This window comes from Schistocerca gregaria, chromosome 6 (genome assembly GCF_023897955.1).
Source record: "Schistocerca gregaria isolate iqSchGreg1 chromosome 6, iqSchGreg1.2, whole genome shotgun sequence".
Lineage (NCBI taxonomy): Eukaryota > Metazoa > Arthropoda > Insecta > Orthoptera > Acrididae > Schistocerca > Schistocerca gregaria.
Window position 1 is genome coordinate 560,900,643 of NC_064925.1, and position 18,246 is coordinate 560,918,888.

General features: G+C 40.9%; 1 protein-coding gene across 1 annotated transcript in view; it reads left to right on the top strand.

Annotated features, from left to right (window-relative positions):
* Nucleotides 1-18,246, top strand: part of LOC126278939 (leucine-rich repeat-containing protein 9-like) — a 170,387-nt gene that overhangs the window by 86,753 nt on the left and 65,388 nt on the right. The window contains exon 8 of the mRNA XM_049979216.1: nt 16,987-17,179. Coding sequence (XP_049835173.1) covers nt 16,987-17,179 — 193 coding nt within the window. The remainder of the gene's footprint in view (nt 1-16,986; nt 17,180-18,246) is intronic.

The window sequence follows — 18,246 nt, forward strand, 5'->3', positions numbered from 1 at the left end:
CTTGCATATTCGTTTCCATGGCAAGTGGAATAATCAAACAGTTAAGTGGACACACTGACCGCTGTGTCAACATTACATAGGTTGATATAAAATTACACTGCTTGAAAACATCTTTAAATGAAAACAATCAATATGCACATTTCTCATGGTAACTAGGAGCACGGTGATAGAGACATGCTCCATGGCAAGTATTTTATTCCAACCAATGATGAGCTTCATGTTGCTTTGGTGCTCAGCTATAAACTTTGATGTGTATCACGGAGCAGTCAGCTCAACCTGGCTTTTTATGTATTACAGATGGCTCCCTGGCTTGCCATGTGGCAAATTTTACTTGTAATTTTCTTAAATCATTGCTAAAATTGGTTTTGAATGTCTGACATTCATTTTACACACAAAAATTTAAGCTTTTCATTCCACAATCTGGCAGACCATCCAGCATCATAGCAATTTTAACAACTGCAAATGCAAGACATAGTTTTATGGCTATGTGAATTTGAGGTATACAGTCACTTATTTCACATTAGCTATATGATGAACTCTATCAAGATTGCAGTATCTTGTGGTACTCCAAATTTTAAGTACTGAAGTGTATGGTTTTTTCTTTCAGTGCCTAGATTCTTGCAATGTATCTGTTTTGACCCTAAAACAAATGCACTTCTAGCATGGTTCCACACAATTAGGACCACTTCTCGGCACACTGATGTTTGCAGTTTTAATGTGTGATGTGCATCAAGTGAGAAATCTCTAAACATCTGTGATGCACATGTGCTTTTAAGGTGGAAGCCCACTCCTGTCATTTGTACGTGAAGAAATAGCATCAATTTCAGGGGCATTTCTAAACGATCCTACTATTGTAGAGGATTCATTCCTACTGGGGCTCTCTCTCACATGCAGACGGATCTTTTTGTGTGGAAACATTGTATTTATCATCACTAGATTGTTAGAAATCAATAAATGAACAGTCGTGTTAAATTCTTTTTGACTATTTGCTTTCTGTACCTACCCATTGTTCCCCCACTTTCCAAAGACTGCTTTCCATTTCCACTATGAAAGTCACTTAGCATAACAGTTTATCCTTCAGTGTCATCCACAATGTTCTGGAACTCTTTGTATGATATATTCGTATTTTCTTGCTTCTTGTCTGCACTAACACAGTAAACCACAATGAAACACTTTACTTCTGGACATTTACCTTTACATTCAACTTTGAATAATGAATATTCAGTTTAACAGGTTTTTCGCGGTGGACATTTTCATAATTCCTGCGTATAAATTGCAGTATTTTAAAACACTTACATTTCTCACTCCTCTAATTGTACACTATCAGTCATAGTCCTAACTGTTCCCTCTGCTTGATATTTTCTACATTATATGAGTGTGTGATAATTTTTCATTGTTCCAAACTTGGTTTCTTTTTTTGTTTGTACCAGTACAAAAACTGTGAATGCTGCTAAATATGTGATGTAAAAAAAAGTTATTTATATAACGATTGCTGTATGATAGTCTACCTCATTTTTTATCATAAATTAATAAATTTATAAATCCATCAAGAAAAAATCTCATCCAGAACTAATACTATTTCTAATATAATACCAAAAATTTATTGTCAAATATTAACTGTCACAGTATCTGAAGTGCATAATGCATCACATAACATAGGTCAAGAACTTTGCCAATATGGAACTTCTTCATAAGAAGTGTGATAGGAGAGGTATTAGTAACTACTGAAATATTCCTGGTTGGTAACTATTATATTGGCAAGCAAAGTACAGACCAAAACCCACAGCATACACACATGATAACCACATTTTTAAAAACTCTTGTTTTAACTACAGAGCACAGTCATATATTAGTTTCTCTGGTGTTAATAGGTACTATTTTCAACAATTATTTCAGTTAAATAAATTAAGGAGTAAAGGTAACACTCACAGGGTCGGGAGGGGAAGAAGTGTTGAGGAAAAAGAGCCTCTGGCTAAGGGGAAAAGACAAAAGGTGCATGGGACATGAATGTGGCTTGTTTTGGCTGGAGGCAGAGAGAGAAATCTGCACAGTACACAGTGACGTAGAAGAACGTATTGGGGGCGGGAGATATGGCACTGGGAGATGGAAACAGTAGAGATGAGGATGTTGTTGTTGTTGTTGCTGTTGTTGTCTTCAGTCCTGAGACTGGTTTGATGCAGCTCTCCATGCTCCCTGCCCTGTGCTAGCTTCTTCATCTCCCAGTACCTACTGCAACCTACATCCTTCTGAATCTGCTTAGTGTATTCATCTCTTGGTCTCCCTCTATGATTTTTACCCTCCACGCTGCCCTCCAATGCTAAATTTGTGATCCCTTGATGCCTCAGGACATATCCTACCAACCGATCCCTTCTTCTAGTCAAGTTGTACCACAAACTTCTCTCCTCCCCAATCCTAATCAATACCTCCTCATTAGTTACGTGATCTATCCACCTTATCGTCAGCATTCTTCTGTAACACCACATTTCGAAAGCTTCTATTCTCTTCTTGTCCAAACTATTTATCATCAATGTTTCACTTCCATACATGGCTACACTCCATACAAATACTTTCAGAAACGACTTCCTGACACTTAAATCTATATTCGATGTTAACAAATTTCTCTTCTTCAGAAACACTTTCCTTGCCATTGCCAGTCTACATTTTATATCCTCTCTACTTCGACCATCATCAATTATTTTACTTCCTAAATAGTAAAACTCCTTTACTACTTTAAGTGTCTCATTTCCTAATCTAATTCCCTCAGCATCACCCGATTTAATTAGACTACATTCCATTATCCTCATTTTGCTTTTGTTGATGTTCATCTTATATCCTCCTTTCAAGACACTGTCCATTCCATACAACTGCTCTTCCAGGTCCTTTGCTGTCTCTGACAGAATTACAATGTCATCGGTGAACCTCAAAGTTTTTACTTCTTCTCCATGAATTTTAATACCTACTCCAAAGTTTTATTTTGTTTCCTTTACTGCTTGCTCAATATACAGATTGGATAACATCGGGGAGAGGCTACAACCCTGTCTCACTCCTTTCCCAACCACTGCTTCCCTTTCATGCCCCTCGACTCATAACTGCCATCTGGTTTCTGTACAAATTGTAAATAGCCTTTCGCTCCCTGTATTTTACCCCTGTCACCTTCAGAATTTCAAAGAGAGTATTCCAGTCAACGTTGTCAAAAGCTTTTTCCAAGTCTACAAATGGTAGAAACATAGGTTTGCCTTTTCTTAATCTTTCTTCTAAGATAAGTCGTAAGGTCAGTATTGCCTCACGGGTTCCAACATTTCTACGGAATCCAAACTGATCCTCCCCAAGGTCTGCATCTACCAGTTTTTCCATTCATCTGTAAAGAATTCGCATTAGTATTTTGCAGCTGTGACTTATTAAACTGATAGTTTGGTAATTTTCACATCTGTCAGCACCTGCTTTCTTTGGGATTGGAATTATTATATTCTTCTTGAAATCTGAGGGTATTTCGCCTGTCTCATACATCTTGCTCACCAGCTGGTAGAGTTTCGTCATGACTGGCTCTCCTAAGGCCGTCAGTAGTTCTAATGGAATGTTGTCTACTCCGGGGGCCTTTTTTCGACTCAGGTCTTTCAGTGCTCTGTCAAACTCTTAACGCAGTATCTTATCTCCCATTTCATCTTCATCTACATCCTCTTCCGTTTCCATAATATTGTCCTCAAGTACATCGCCCTTGTATAAACCCTCTATATACTCCTTCCACCTTACTGCCTTCCCTTCTTTGCTTAGAACTGGGTTGCCATCTGAGTTCTTGATATTCATACAAGTGGTTCTCTTCTCTGGAAAAGTCTCTTTAATTTTCCTGTAGGCAGTATCTATCTTACCCCTAGTGAGATAAGCTTCTACATCCTTCATTTGTCCTCTAGCCATCCCTGCTTAGCCATTTTGCATTTCCTGTCGATCTCATTTTTGAGACGTTTGTATTCCTTTTTGCCTGCTTCATTTACTGCATTTTTATATTTTCTCCTTTCATCAATTAAATTCAATATTTCTTCTGTTACCGACGGATTTCTATTAGCCCTCGTCTTTTTACCTACTTGATCTTCTGCTGCCTTCAGTACTTCATCCCTCAGATCTACCCATTCTTCTTCTACTGTATTTCTTTCCTCCATTCCTGTTAATTGTTCCCTTATGCTCCCTCTGAAACTCTGTACAACCTCTGGTTCTTTCAGCTTATCCAGATCCCATGTCCTTAAATTCCCACCTTTTTGCAGTTTCATAACCAATAGATTGTGGTCAGAGTCCACATCTGCCCCTGGAAATGTCCTACAATTGAAAACCTGATTCCTAAATCTCTGTCTTACCATTATATTATCTATCTGATACCTTTTAGTATCTCCAGGATTCTTCCATGTATACAACCTTCTTGGTTCAAGAATCATAAAAGAAGGTTTATACATAAAAGGAGATGAGTATATGATGCAGAATATGTGAAGTTAGTTGATGGGCCTGGAATGCATGTTGTGCGCAGCAGCGTATTCATCACAGTGATCCACTCAGCTCTTGGTTCTGTTGGTGGTAGCCATTCATTTGTATGGACTGCTGGTAGGTGGTGATTGCCACATAAAGTGCTGTGCAGAAGTTACAGTAGATCTGTTATATGATGTGTCTGCTTTCAAAGTGGGCCTTTCTTTAGATAAGATAGAACAAACATGTGGTGGGAATGGAGTATGATAGCTGGATGGATGTTTCTGACAGGTCTTGCACTTTTGTCTTCCACTGGGATATGACCTTTGTGGCAAGCTGCTGAGAGTAGTTGTAGCATAAGACAGAACTTTAATGTCTCTCTGTCTTTGGGCATAAGAGTATAAATTCAATTTCCATAATTTCACAAACACAAAACTCAGATGACTAAATATGAGTGGTTTATTTTTTATTATTTTCTCTGATCCGTGTTGTAATTCCATAAATCCCCTGCACATTGCTTAGCATACCATTCAGGTTCTAGAAAGTGTAACAGTGGAAACTTTTGAAGATTATATTTGATCTTGTTTAGTTGTGACTTAACTTTATTGTTGAATTTCTGGTGACTTATATCATTTCTTACAAGATCAGACCAGTCGAATTTTTGTTTTAGAAGGCTTTCCAAAAATTAGTGAACTATTTTTGTGCCACAGCAGGAATTAAGATATAATCCATGCACTAATATTTTATTGCATTATGTAGTATGAAATATTTTCCAATATTTTTAAACTGCTTAATTGTGAAAGACATATTGTAACACTATTAACAGCAACCAGTACTTCAGTATCCTCTCATAATTAAGTCTTCACAGGTTAACTTGATTACAGTGTTTTCAGTAAGGAAAAAAGTATAGAGTGCAACCTAGACTGTTTACCCATACTGAAAATATATCACCAAGATTGCTGCAGGCTAGCTGTGGATTGGAAGGATTTATTTTCATTACAGGCTCTCAGTGGGTTATTCAAACTTTCTCTCTGGTATACAGTTACCATGATTGGCTTCTTTAGAGGTGTTGTGGGTCTTCCAGGAGAGCCTCCTATCAGTTGATACCAGTTTGCAGTGTAGAAAGTAGTAACATGTAATAACAACAACCAGGTTGGACAGGTCAGATGGTTCCTTACAAATATGTTTTATTGACTTACAAAGTACAAAGCATATTGTCACAAACATCAATGAATGCAAACTAAATACAGGTCCAGAGGGGTTAGTAGAACAGCCTCAGCACAATGATATTGTTTCAGATGACTCCACAGACTTATGTCCCCACAGAGCCCCCCATGCACCCCTCCCCTCCCCTCCCCACCCCCACCTGTAGTGCAGAGCCTGTGGGAGAAAGCTATGCACACCAGCAGAATGTCAGTGCGGTGGAGGCAGTAATCGCTGAAATATTGGTAGTCAGTGAGGTGCACCAGTGGGCACAGTTTGCTTCCAAAGCATGAAGTGGTTGGAGCTGCCAGAGGCTGAGAAGAGGGTGGATGGCGGTGGGATATAGGTGGTATGATGGTTCATGACAGGAGGGGCAGTGGGATATGTAATGTCATTGCCAGCAATGGAGGAGGGGGCAGTGTAACTGGCTTGATGACAAGAGGCTGGTGAGTCGGTGGTAGAGGTGGCGTCATCCCTGGCTTTGGTGGCAGTAGCAGCATATACAGGAGCCATGATGATGAGGGCTCCATTGGTCACAAAGTGAGATGCTAAACCCGCTGTATTGATGAAGCAGGTAGGAGTGTGGCATGTTCAATTGACCTGGAGACTAGCTGAGACCTGCCTGCCTATTTGCGAAGCTGATGGAGGTGACTAACAGTGAGTCACTTAGGGTGACATCCATATTTAGTTGTACTTGGAAGCAAGAGTCTGTTGGATCTACAGATGCCATTGTAGGGAAGGCCACTGGAGAGGTGGCTTAAGTCCATGCAGGCTTCAGTCTGTTTAAGGATAGAGTAGTGGTTTTTCCCCAAAATTGATAAAGTCATACATGTTGGTGTCCGTCTGGACTACGCAGTATGGGCCCTCTGATAGGGGGGGGAGGGGGGGGGGGGGGTGCAAAGTCAGCTTGATAGCATATGTGCACATGTGCACAGCATAATGAGGGAACAGATGTTTAAGTCCTTGTGAACAACTATTGTAGGCTTTGCATGATGAGTAGGATGGCACGTGAATGTTGCATATATACTGATGCTCTTTTTCAGGCAGGTTATGGTCTGGTGTAGGTACACCTTGAGTGACAAATTCTGCTGGGAGACAGACCAGCTCAGCTATAGGACCTCAGCAAGTAAGGCATGGAAATCTTCTTTATGAGGAGTCCTACTTCTGAGAAGAACCCAGACAGGGCATTGGTCCATGACTGTGAGTGGCAGTTTAACACTGCCTTGAGCGTACAGCACCATCATTCCACTGTGCCATTTGACTAGGGGTGGTAAGCAGTCATATGGAAACAATGACACATGGAAAGTTGACACAGTTCTTTGGACAACACAGACCCAAATAGTTGGCCGTGGTCTGTCCTCAGCACTATAGGACAGCCAGACCTAGCAGACCAGTTGCAAACAAAGGCCTTGGCAACTGTGTCAGTTGAAATGTCTGGTAATGCGGTGGCCTCAACCCAGTGATTTGTGCAGTTAATCACAGATAAGATGTACTTTGAATCCTGTGACTTGGGGAGTGGTGCCACTAAATCAGTATGAATGTGTTGAAAATGCCCTTTGTGCACTGCTGTTGTTGCTGTAGCCCAGTATCTTGTCTGTTGAGTAGTTGTTGTTGGTGGGGGTCTGTGGCTTGTGTGCCAGGGAGAAGATGTGACCAACAAGTGAGACAGTCAGTCATGACTATCTGATTTGATCCATTATACACTCCTGGAAATTGAAATAAGAACACCGTGAATTCATTGTCCCAGGAAGGGGAAACTTTATTGACACATTCCTGGGCTCAGATACATTACATGATCACACTGACAGAACCACAGGCACATAGACACAGGCAACAGAGCATGCACAATGTCGGCACTAGTACAGTGTATATCCACCTTTCACAGCAATGCAGGCTGCTTTTCTCCCATGGAGACGATCATAGAGATGCTGGATGTAGTCCTGTGGAACGGCTTGCCATGCCATTTCCACCTGGTGCCTCAGTTGGACCAGCGTTCGTGCTGGACGTGCAGACCGTGTGAGATGACGCTTCATCCAGTCCCAAACATGCTCAATTGGGGACAGATCCGGAGATCTTGCTCGCCAGGGTAGTTGACTTACACCTTCTAGAGCATGTTGGGTGGCACGGGATACATGCGGACGTACATTGTCCTGTTGGAGCAGCAAGTTCCCTTGCCGGTCTAGGAATGGTAGAACGATGGGTTCGATGACGGTTTGGATGTACCGTGCACTATTCAGTGTCCCCTCGACGATCACCAGAGGTGTATGGCCAGTGTAGGAGATGGCTCCCCACACCATGATACCGGGTGTTGGCCCTGTGTGCCTCGGTCGTATGCAGTCCTGATTGTGGCGCTCACCTGCACGTCGCCAAACATGCATACGACCATCATTGGCACCAAGGCAGAAGCGACTCTCATCGCTGAAGACGACACGTCTCCATTCGTCCCTCCATTCACGCCTGTCGCGACACCACTGGAGGCGGGCTCCACGATGTTGGGGCGTGAGCGGAAGATGGCCTAATGGGTGCGGGACTGTAGCCCAGCTTCATGGAGACGGTTGTGAATGGTCCTCGCCGATACCCCAGGAGCAACAGTGTCCCTAATTTGCTGGGAAGTGGCAGTGCGGTCCCCTACGGCACTGCGTAGGATCCTACGGTCTTGGCGTGCATCCGTCCGTCGCTGCAGTCCGGTCCCAGGTCGACGGGCACGTGCACCTTCCGCCGACCACTGGCGACAACATCGATGTACTGTGGAGACCTCACGCCCCACGTGTTGAGCAATTCGGCGGTACGTCCACCCGGCCTCCCGCATGCCCACTATAAGCCCTCGCTCAAAGTCCGTCAACTGCACATACGGTTCACGTCCACGCTGTCGCGGCATGCTACCAGTGTTAAAGACTGCGATGGAGCTCCGTATGCCATGGCAAACTGGCTGACACTGACGGCGGCGGTGCGCAAATGCTGCGCAGCTAGCGCCATTCGACGGCCAACACCGCGGTTCCTGGTGTGTCCGCTGTGCCGTGCGTGTGATCATTGCTTGTACAGCCCTCTCGCAGTGTCCGGAGCAAGTATGGTGGGTCTGACACACCAGTGTCAATGTGTTCTTTTTTCCATTTCCAGGAGTGTAAATGGTTCTGTACAATAAGGAAACTAAGTCATTGAACTGAAGCAGACTCTCTCACATCAACAACATCACATAGAAATGGCATAACAAACACAAAAAACTCACTTGAAAATGGGAATCATTTGCCCGAAAAGCATTGTGTCAAAAATAAAATTAAAGAAAATCATGATTGGTAGAAGAAGAATTATTCATAAACAAACATATTTTCGCAACTATATTTTCCCCACCTCTGATCTTCTGAGTACGTCAACTTCAAGAGAAGAAATGCAATGGCTGTGTTACGCTAATAATCTCTTGTTGCCATAGTGTGCCAGTCACATGGTTGCTGGTATCTGCAATGATCACAAGGTGTTTGTCCTCTGATGGAGGGCCGAGGGTGAGAGCCTATGTGAGGTCAGGTTTAAATTTATCGAAGGCCTTTTGTAATTCAGGAATCCATGGCAGGCATCATTTGCCAGTGGCATTCTTGCCATGAAGTGGTTCAAGCAGAGGCAAGAGTGTTTCAACAGTGTGTCGGAGATCATGCCTGTGGAAGCTGATGACTGAGGAAATGTCGTAGTTCTTGATAGGCTGAGGGGACGGGGAGGAGGTGGATTTGTTGCCTTTTCTCGAGCATGGGGCATATCTCCGAAGCATTAACCAAATGTCCAACGTAGGTGACACATGATTGTCGTAGTTGTCGTTACTGTTATTAACATGACACTGTGTGCTGCTAACTTGCCCAACACAGTATAATCTTACATCATCAGGAGACTGGAAGAAATTTATCACGTCATCTAGGTAAGCATAGCAAATGGCATGTTAAATAGGAGGCCATCAATAAAACTCTGCCAGGTCTCAGCGGCGATTTTTAACCCACGTGGCATAAATAAAAATTCAAACTGACTGAATGACATTATTATTTCAGTTTTTGGTATATTCTCATCAGCCATAGGTATCTGTAAATAGGCCCTTTTACAGTCACCAACACTGAATACAGTGGCACAAGCGAGTTGGTGTGTGATGTCTTTGAAGTTTGGTACGTAGTAGCTGTCTATTATAGGCCAGCCATTGAGGTACTGATAATCATCAAATAATTATCAGGTATTATTCTTTTTGTGGATGAGCTTGATAAGAGAAGCCCAGGCACTATTCGATGGTCATACAAATCCAGCACACAATAGTTTGTCCGTGGTGGCTTTTGCTGCTTTGAGTTTGTGGAATTGTAGGTGGCGGGGGCAATGGCAGACCAGTGGGTCAGTGGTGGTGCTGATGCAATGAACTGTCCCATTAAGGACAGAACAAATAGCCTGTGGCTTGATGGGCTGGTGTGAAGTGGGGTGAGGGCATAATGATAGTTGTTATTGTAACACCATAACCATTGAACAGCCCAGTCACAGAGGCACTGTCAGTGACCCTGCGTGTGGTTGGGTGAGCACAATTAGATAGTGGCAGTTAACCGACCTGATTTAAGGCCAATACAGTGTCTTCATTATCTGGCAGTGGATGTGTATATTGAGGAACAGAGAGTTGCTCGTGAGCTGTATGGAGCTTGCTAGATTTCTTGGTGATGCATGAGTGGAGAAGATCATTGGTAGCTTGCATATCTGATTTGGAGTGCTGGAGTTCAGAGTGCACAGCAGATGTCATGCAGAGCTTATCTAGAAGTATTTGATATTTCAGGACAAGATCTAGATGCATCTCTGGCTGTGAAGTAGGAGACAGCGGCATATCATTGGCAGAAAGGGAGTCGCAGATCTTGCTACTGATTGGGTGCTGCATATCATGGTGTAGGAGCAGAGCATGGTTCAAGTCTGGCAGCAAATGGTAGTGCCTGTGGAAGATGGCTCCTAAGACGGGTTCCAACATTTCAACCATCAAGAATGTCCAGGTCATAGATGTGTGGCTACCAAGATCAAGAGTGATGGAGGTGGTGCCAACCACCACTATCATGGAGTCATTAGCTGCATGCAATTGCATGGGTGAAGGTGAAAGCGAAGCAGGAGTGAGAGACAGTGGAATTGTGCTGACATCAACTCCAGTGTTGACTACAAGGTAAGAATTCTGTTGTGCGTCATAAAAGAAGAGAAGAGAACTATCATGTCATACAAGAGGCCTGCAGATGATACCATGAAGTGGTGATTTGTAGTGACTTGAAGAGGATGAGTGACCTGGTGCACTAGTATTAGATGACGAGACCAGTTTGAGTATGTATAATGCTGTCTCACGTGTAGCGCAGTAGAGCTGAACCAAGTATGGAACCAGCAGAGGTGCTGCATGCAGCTAACTTGCATTTTTATGACTGGCAGGCACAGGTCAGTGACTAGACAGAGGCACACTGGGGATAGTCTGTTTTGCAGGCATTTGTTTATGTTTGTCACCTGGGAGACCACATGGAGAACTAGTGGGTGCTGGCTCGGCAATGTTCAGCGAGTCCTGCTAGTCATCGACTGGCCAACATATGTGAGTTAGCAGATGTGCAGTAGAGATCAGAGGTTCACTGGTACCAAAGGAGTGTCCATGGGAATAAATGTCATTATTTCCTGTGTGGAGGCTCAGAGCACTATGTGTGCTGATGAATGATGGAATAGGAAGTCATTGTTGGCCAAGATTCACATTCATTGTCATAGCAGAATTGCTAAACAAATAATCGCCCAGCATTATTGCAGTGCTGTTGCTGGTAAGGTCACACTCAGAACCTGACACACATTGTTGGCCAGTTTGGTGTAAAGTGGCATGAGTCTGGTGTGGTAGATGTGAGAATAATGGAAGCATTGTCCTCGATTCACTGCACACTGACAAATTGGACACTTTGCCCAGGTTTTGATGAAATTTTACCAAAGTGAGGTACAGATAGTTCACTAAATTCACAGGCACTGATGAAGAGGAGAGATTGACATCCCTTAAAGAAGGAAACAATTGTGCTGGAGGTGGTTGCGATGTTGTAGGACAGTGGACTGCATGGGAGATTTTACATTTTAAATGCAACACGTTTGAAATTTTGGGGTCACCGCTGTAGGAATATGGTACTTGGGAGAGCAATTACATATAATAACAACTAACAGATATAACGATTCCATGCAAATATATTCGATTGTCCTACAAGGTACAAAACATGTCGTCACAAACATCGATCAGAGTGAACTAACTGCAGGTCAAGAGAGATTAGCTGAGCTACCCCAGGGTGGCGTGTTGTTCTGGGCAAATCTACAGTGTTATTTCCCCACAACAGAAATTTGTATGGAATACCTCAGAAATTAGGGGTAGCAGACTAATAAGTTCTTCTCTCTCTGTTGATGTGGACATGAGCGTGATAACTCTAGGAAGTAAAGTTTGACGTAAAATGAGCAACTGGAGAGTGATGACATGCCTTACATAATTTTTTTATTTAACTGTCTTGATTACAAAGTTTTTTGAACAAGATTATAGATTTTGGCTAGACAATAGTAATCTTCAGAGTCTACAGGGTGTTTCAAAAATGACCGGTATATTTGAAACGATCAGATCAGATCAGATCAGATTCAGATCAGATTAATACTTGTTCCATAGATCATGAATACGACACTTCGTAATGATGTGGAACGTGTCAGGTTAATAAACGGCAATACAAACTAAAAGAGCAGCAATAGAAATACACCGTTTGTTGCAATATGCTTGGGACAACAGTACATTTTCAGGCAGACAAACTTTCGAAATTACAGTAGTTACAATTGTCAACAACAGATGGTGCTGCGGTCTGGGAATCTCTATAGTACGATATTTTCCACATATCCACCATGCGTAGCAATAATATGGCGTAGTCTCTGAATGAAATTACCCAAAACCTTTGACAACATGTCTGGCGGAATGTCTTCACATGCAGATGAGATGTACTGCTTCAGCTGTTCAATTGTTTCTGGATTCTGGCGGTACACCTGGTCTTTCAAGTGTCCCCACAGAAAGAAGTCACAGGGGTTCATGTCTGGCGAATAGGGAGGCCAATCCACGCCGCCTCCTGCATGTTTCGGATAGCCCAAAGCAATCACATGATCATCGAAATATTCATTCAGGAAATTAAAGACGTCAGCCGTGCGACGTGGCCGGGCACCATCTTGCATAAACCACGAGGTGTTCGCAGTGTCGTCTAAGGCAGTTTGTACTGCCACAAATTCATGAAGAATGTCCAGATAGCGTGATGCAGTAATCGTTTCGGATCTGAAAAATGGGCGAATGATTCCTTTGGACGAAATGGCTGCCCAGACCAGTACTTTTTGAGGATTCAGGGACGATGGGACTGCAACATGGGGCTTTTTGGTTCCCCATATGCACCAGTTCTGTTTATTGACGAAGCCATCCAGGTAAAAATAAGCTTCGTCAGTAAATCAAATGCTGCCCACATGCATATCGCCGTCATCAATCCTGTGCAGTATATCGTTAGCGAATGTCTCTCGTGCAGCAATGGTAGCGGTGCTGAGGGGTTGCCGCGTTTGAATTCTTTATGGATAGTGGTGTAAACTCTGGTGCATGAGACGATACATGGACGTTGGCGTCATTTGGACCGCAGCTGCAACAGGGCGAACGGAAACCCGAGGCCGCTGTTGGATCACCTGCTGCACTAGCTGCGCGTTGTCCTCTGTGGTTGCCGTACGTGGTCGCCCTACCTTTCCAGCACGTTCATCCGTCACGTTCCCAGTCCGTTGAAATTTTTCAAACAGATCCTTTATTGTATCGCTTTTTGGTCCTTTGGTTACATTAAACCTCAGTTGAAAACTTCGTCTTGTTGCAACAACACCGTGTTCTAGGTGGTGGAATTCCAACACCAGAAAAATCCTCTGTTCTAAGGAATAAACCATGTTGTCCACAGCACACTTGCACGTTGTGAACAGCACATGCTTACAGCAGAAAGACAACGTACAGAATGGCGCACCCACAGACTGCGTTGTCTTCTATATCTTTCACATCAGTTGCAGCGCCATCTGTTGTTGATAATTGTAACTACTGTAATTTCGAAAGTTTGTCCGCCTGAAAATGTACTGTTGTCCCAAGAATATTGCAACAAACGGTGTATTTCTATCGCTGCTCGTTTAGTTTTTATTGCCGTTTCAAATATACCGGTCATTTTTGAAACACCCTGTAAAATAAAAATAAAAGTGAAAGCATTGCTGTTTACTACATTAAGAGGTAAGAAAAGAAGAAAGAAAGAAATTATAATATGAACCCGGCCATTTTAGAAACAGGGTACTCCATAAATGTGAATTTTTCAGGATACGTAAAAGACTATTTTTAAAAGAAGAGTTCAACACAAATCAAAAGCTGCTTCATTTTTTAAAGAGTATAGTTAAGTGAGTAATTTAACATACAGTATAATGTCCAGCTCCAAGTGGACCCAGCCAACACAGTGATCAAACTGATTGGAGTTACATTTTTTTTCAAAATTAACTCAAATACCCATGTTTTATTGTAATAAACTTAATAATAATTTTACTTGCAAAAGCTATAAAACATATTTAAACTAATTAAACAGCAAACTTACACAAATCTATAACATTAGTAATATATTGCCTTTAACATTAACATGAATTTGAGGTATCTAAATTTTTTAAATTTTGCAACAAAAATAATCTTATGACGTTATGACTTGGCAAAGCAAATGTGAGAGTGAAAACAATAACTTCAGATTATCAATAATTGTCCAAAATTTCAAGCTAAAATTGCAGATAATCTTCAGGAATATACTTCAAGATCTTATTCGGGTCAACATGTTCAGCTCCAGTGATTGACACCAGTCTGTTGTATGCCCTTTGTGGTGGTAAACACACATTTCACTTCACAGTAAACTGCAGGAATAATGTAAGTTCCACTGCTATGGTGAAAGATGATGCAACTACTGCCCCTGGTGCTGAGATGAGTACTTGAAATGAAATTTCTTAATTTTGATATCTGGAATGCAGTACATTTGTCTCTTGAAATATGTTCACATTCCAGTGAATTTACTACCTTCTTGTATATAGTAAACTACCAGTCATTGAAGTTAATTATATCTTCATTGCCTACCATAGTAACCGTGAACTTCCCAGGGAGTCTTGACTTTAGTATCACATTACATACTTCTTTTGCAAGATAAATTTGATCATGGTTTGCCAAAAACCTCTTCAGAACACAAAAATCGCAGTTATTGGGGAGAAAAGAAGAGCCATTAAAAACCTTACTATGGTGTGATTTCTGTTTTGACCTCTACTGCTATCACTGAAGAGGTGCTATTTTCCTACATCCTTTGGAATGCAGTTATCTATCCCAGTGTTTTATCATCAAGGAAAAAATTACCTTTTCTTAATTTTGCATTATGAATTTCAAAAACATGAAGGGTTAACTGTCAAAGATAAAACAACTCCTGCACCAGAATATTAGGCAGTGAAATATTCTGCATATAGTGAAATATTATAACAGCCAGATCCTCCCATTCATTGCACAGATTCATTGAAGCTTGTAGATTATTGTAAAATTGTTTAGCTCTTCTTTTGTTGATTATTAATACTTCTTCAACAACCTTCTTTGCCTTCTCATTAAGGAATGGGGATCTCAATTGCTGTTCCAGTACTTCACATGTACAGCAGGCATCTACCTGAGGCCTCTCAAAACTGAGCTGAAAATGGTCTTTAAAGTATTTAACGTATTACCGATAACAAAGACCAAGTATGTTCTGTTCTGCCTAAAAGATGACCAACTCTTCAACAGTGACCAACCTTATTACTAGAATAAACAGATCACATGGCCCTGCCAAAAGAGTCAACAGTACTACCATGTTAATATTAGAAACACCAGATCCCCAGGAGTTATATTGTTTCTAAAACTAACACAAACTTACCACACAAAAGAAATACACAGATGGAAATAATGTCATCCCTATACAAAACACTGCATCTTCCCTCAAAGAAGATCTAGACATAAATAACTCATGTTTCATAAAATGTGGGGTTACCTTGTTTCTGAAATAACCAATTCATATAAACACAATATATATCTCATTCCACTGTACTGCAGCAAGTCAAAAAGTAAAAATAATACAAGTTAAAATTGCCACGCATGCTTCAGTCAGTATTTACAGGTTGTCAATGCAATCCTAGAGGTCACTGATGGATGCATAACACACAGACAATTGTACAAAGTAATTAAAGAGATTCATTTTGAGGTATGGTTTTAAAAATTCTCAGTTGTGTGGATTTAAGCATATAACTTATATATTTAATTGTATAAAAGTGATTACTTTTATGAAAGTTTATATCTCATCAGAATTTATCAAATAGTTCAAAAAATAAAATTTGATTACAGGAGGCATGCTAAAATTGACTTCATTGCGATTACTTCAAAATTAATATTTATGGAGGAAGCAGACAAACTAACTTTGAGGACAGGAACATTAGTCTGTTTCACATATTCCAATTTATTTTGTGGTTAGAAAAATAGGTAATAAAAATGGAAGATGGAAATCAAATCAAATGTGAAGTGACATAAAAAACAGAATTACAGCAAAATTTCAAAAAATAAATGAAACAGCATAATTTATAGCCAGAAGATAGTGAAGTGTACTGTTCATTACTAGATGGTGGAGGCTACTCACAGTTCATGTTGGTTTATCTGGGCCACAGTTAATGTTTTGTTATTCAATGTAGCTGACATCCTTTTAGGGAGCAGCACAGAGCCCTGTGTGCTGTATATCTATACAGAGCTGTAGATGATAGTGGCTTTTTACTGCCATTGTGGATTCTGAAGATGGCTATTGCATGGCCACAATTGGTAATCTTGTTCAAAAAAAGATCAAGACGGTTAAATAAACAATTATTTAAACCCTAGGAAGGATCCAATGCACCATGACCTGTTTGCCTTCGTAACATTCAAATATTTTTAAAGTCCAAATTTCCTTTGCAGAGCTATTTAGATATTTTACTAATTAATGCCACCAGCTTCTCAAAAACATCCTTTTGTATGTTATCCATGTAACAGTAAACTTGTCCTTCCTTGATATCATTGATAGTCAGATTAAAAGCACAAAGAAAATGGTTGTAAAATATCACAATACTTCCAAGCAGAGAGATGGGCATACATTACTGTATATCAAAACTGATACCTACATTACTATTATTCCACACTAAACCCTTTTACAACTTTGCAGGCAATTCTTAACCTGCATAACCTACACTTACATGTTGGGAGCCTATATGTTGCTGCTTCTAATATGTATGTTTTCTTTGTGACAGGCAGTATGATATTGTTGGCATACAAGTAATTCGTGTGACTCAAATTGTGAACAATAGCTTCAAAGCAATGATGAATAGTTACAGCTCTCATAATTTATCAAGAGATGCCATCATGTTAGTCAATCCAACTCCAGTTTCTGCTCTTAGTGACTGGCCATTCCAAATACTGGAGAAGGGATTCATGGTTAACAAAGTAAGTTTGAAATTGTTGTAACACATTGTATTTCTGTTACATTGGAGAATTTCTGGTTCTCCATCACGAAAATTCAAATGAAGTTACTGTTATTTTTATATTTATTGTTATATTTATTGTTAAGATGCCTCTACAAACAATTCAGTATTATGTTAAATCATGGAACATCTGGTTGGAATATCAGAAATTTTATGACAATCATAGATTGCTACTCACTATAAAGATAACATGTTGAGTTGTAGACAGGCACAACAGAATTACTGTTACAGATTGTGCTGAAGAAGGCTTTGCTGAAAGCTCAATGTGTAACAATCTTTTTGTTATGCCTGTCTGCAGCTCAGTGTGTCATCAATATTAAGTTGATTACGTAGGAAAGTTCTGGTGGAATGTAAATGCTTTAGGAGGAAAGCAGACCACTCACAGTAAAGCAGAAGCTTTGAGTCATTGACAGGCCTGTCAGTGACTCAGCACTTCTGCTTTTCAGTGAGTTGTCCCCTTGACTCCCAAACTATTATCAGTATTCAGCTATTTTCAGTATTCATTAATGGATTAAGTACACAATATTTTAAAGTTCAGGTCATTCATAATGAAGTCCTCAGAATATCAAGAAGAAGTATAATTAAGAAAATTTTCTTTAAACTACGTGCACCAAGAGGAACACAATAAATAGAAAAGACAAATAATAATAATAATAATAATCACTGACAAAAAAAATTCGCATTTCCAGATACTGTAGTAATAGATCTGCATTCGAAAGGGGAAGTTTGGAAAAAGAATTATGGAGAGAGAGGGAGGAAGTGAGGGAGCGAGAGAGAGGGGGGGAGAAGGGATAGAGTGAGTTGGCTATGTTGATCCCTGACAGTTGCAGTGGGTTGGACGTGGCATCTCAGCAGGCCTACCTCAATCAATAATGAAACTCGATTCTGTAAAAGTCTCTATGGCAATGCCCCAGTGTTGTCACAGTTCTGTAGATGGTTACTGCTTTTGCCTGCAGGTGTCAGCATTCCGCAGCTGAAAGCTGCCATCTCAATTATAGTCTTAAAAACAAACGTTTGGATAACTACAGG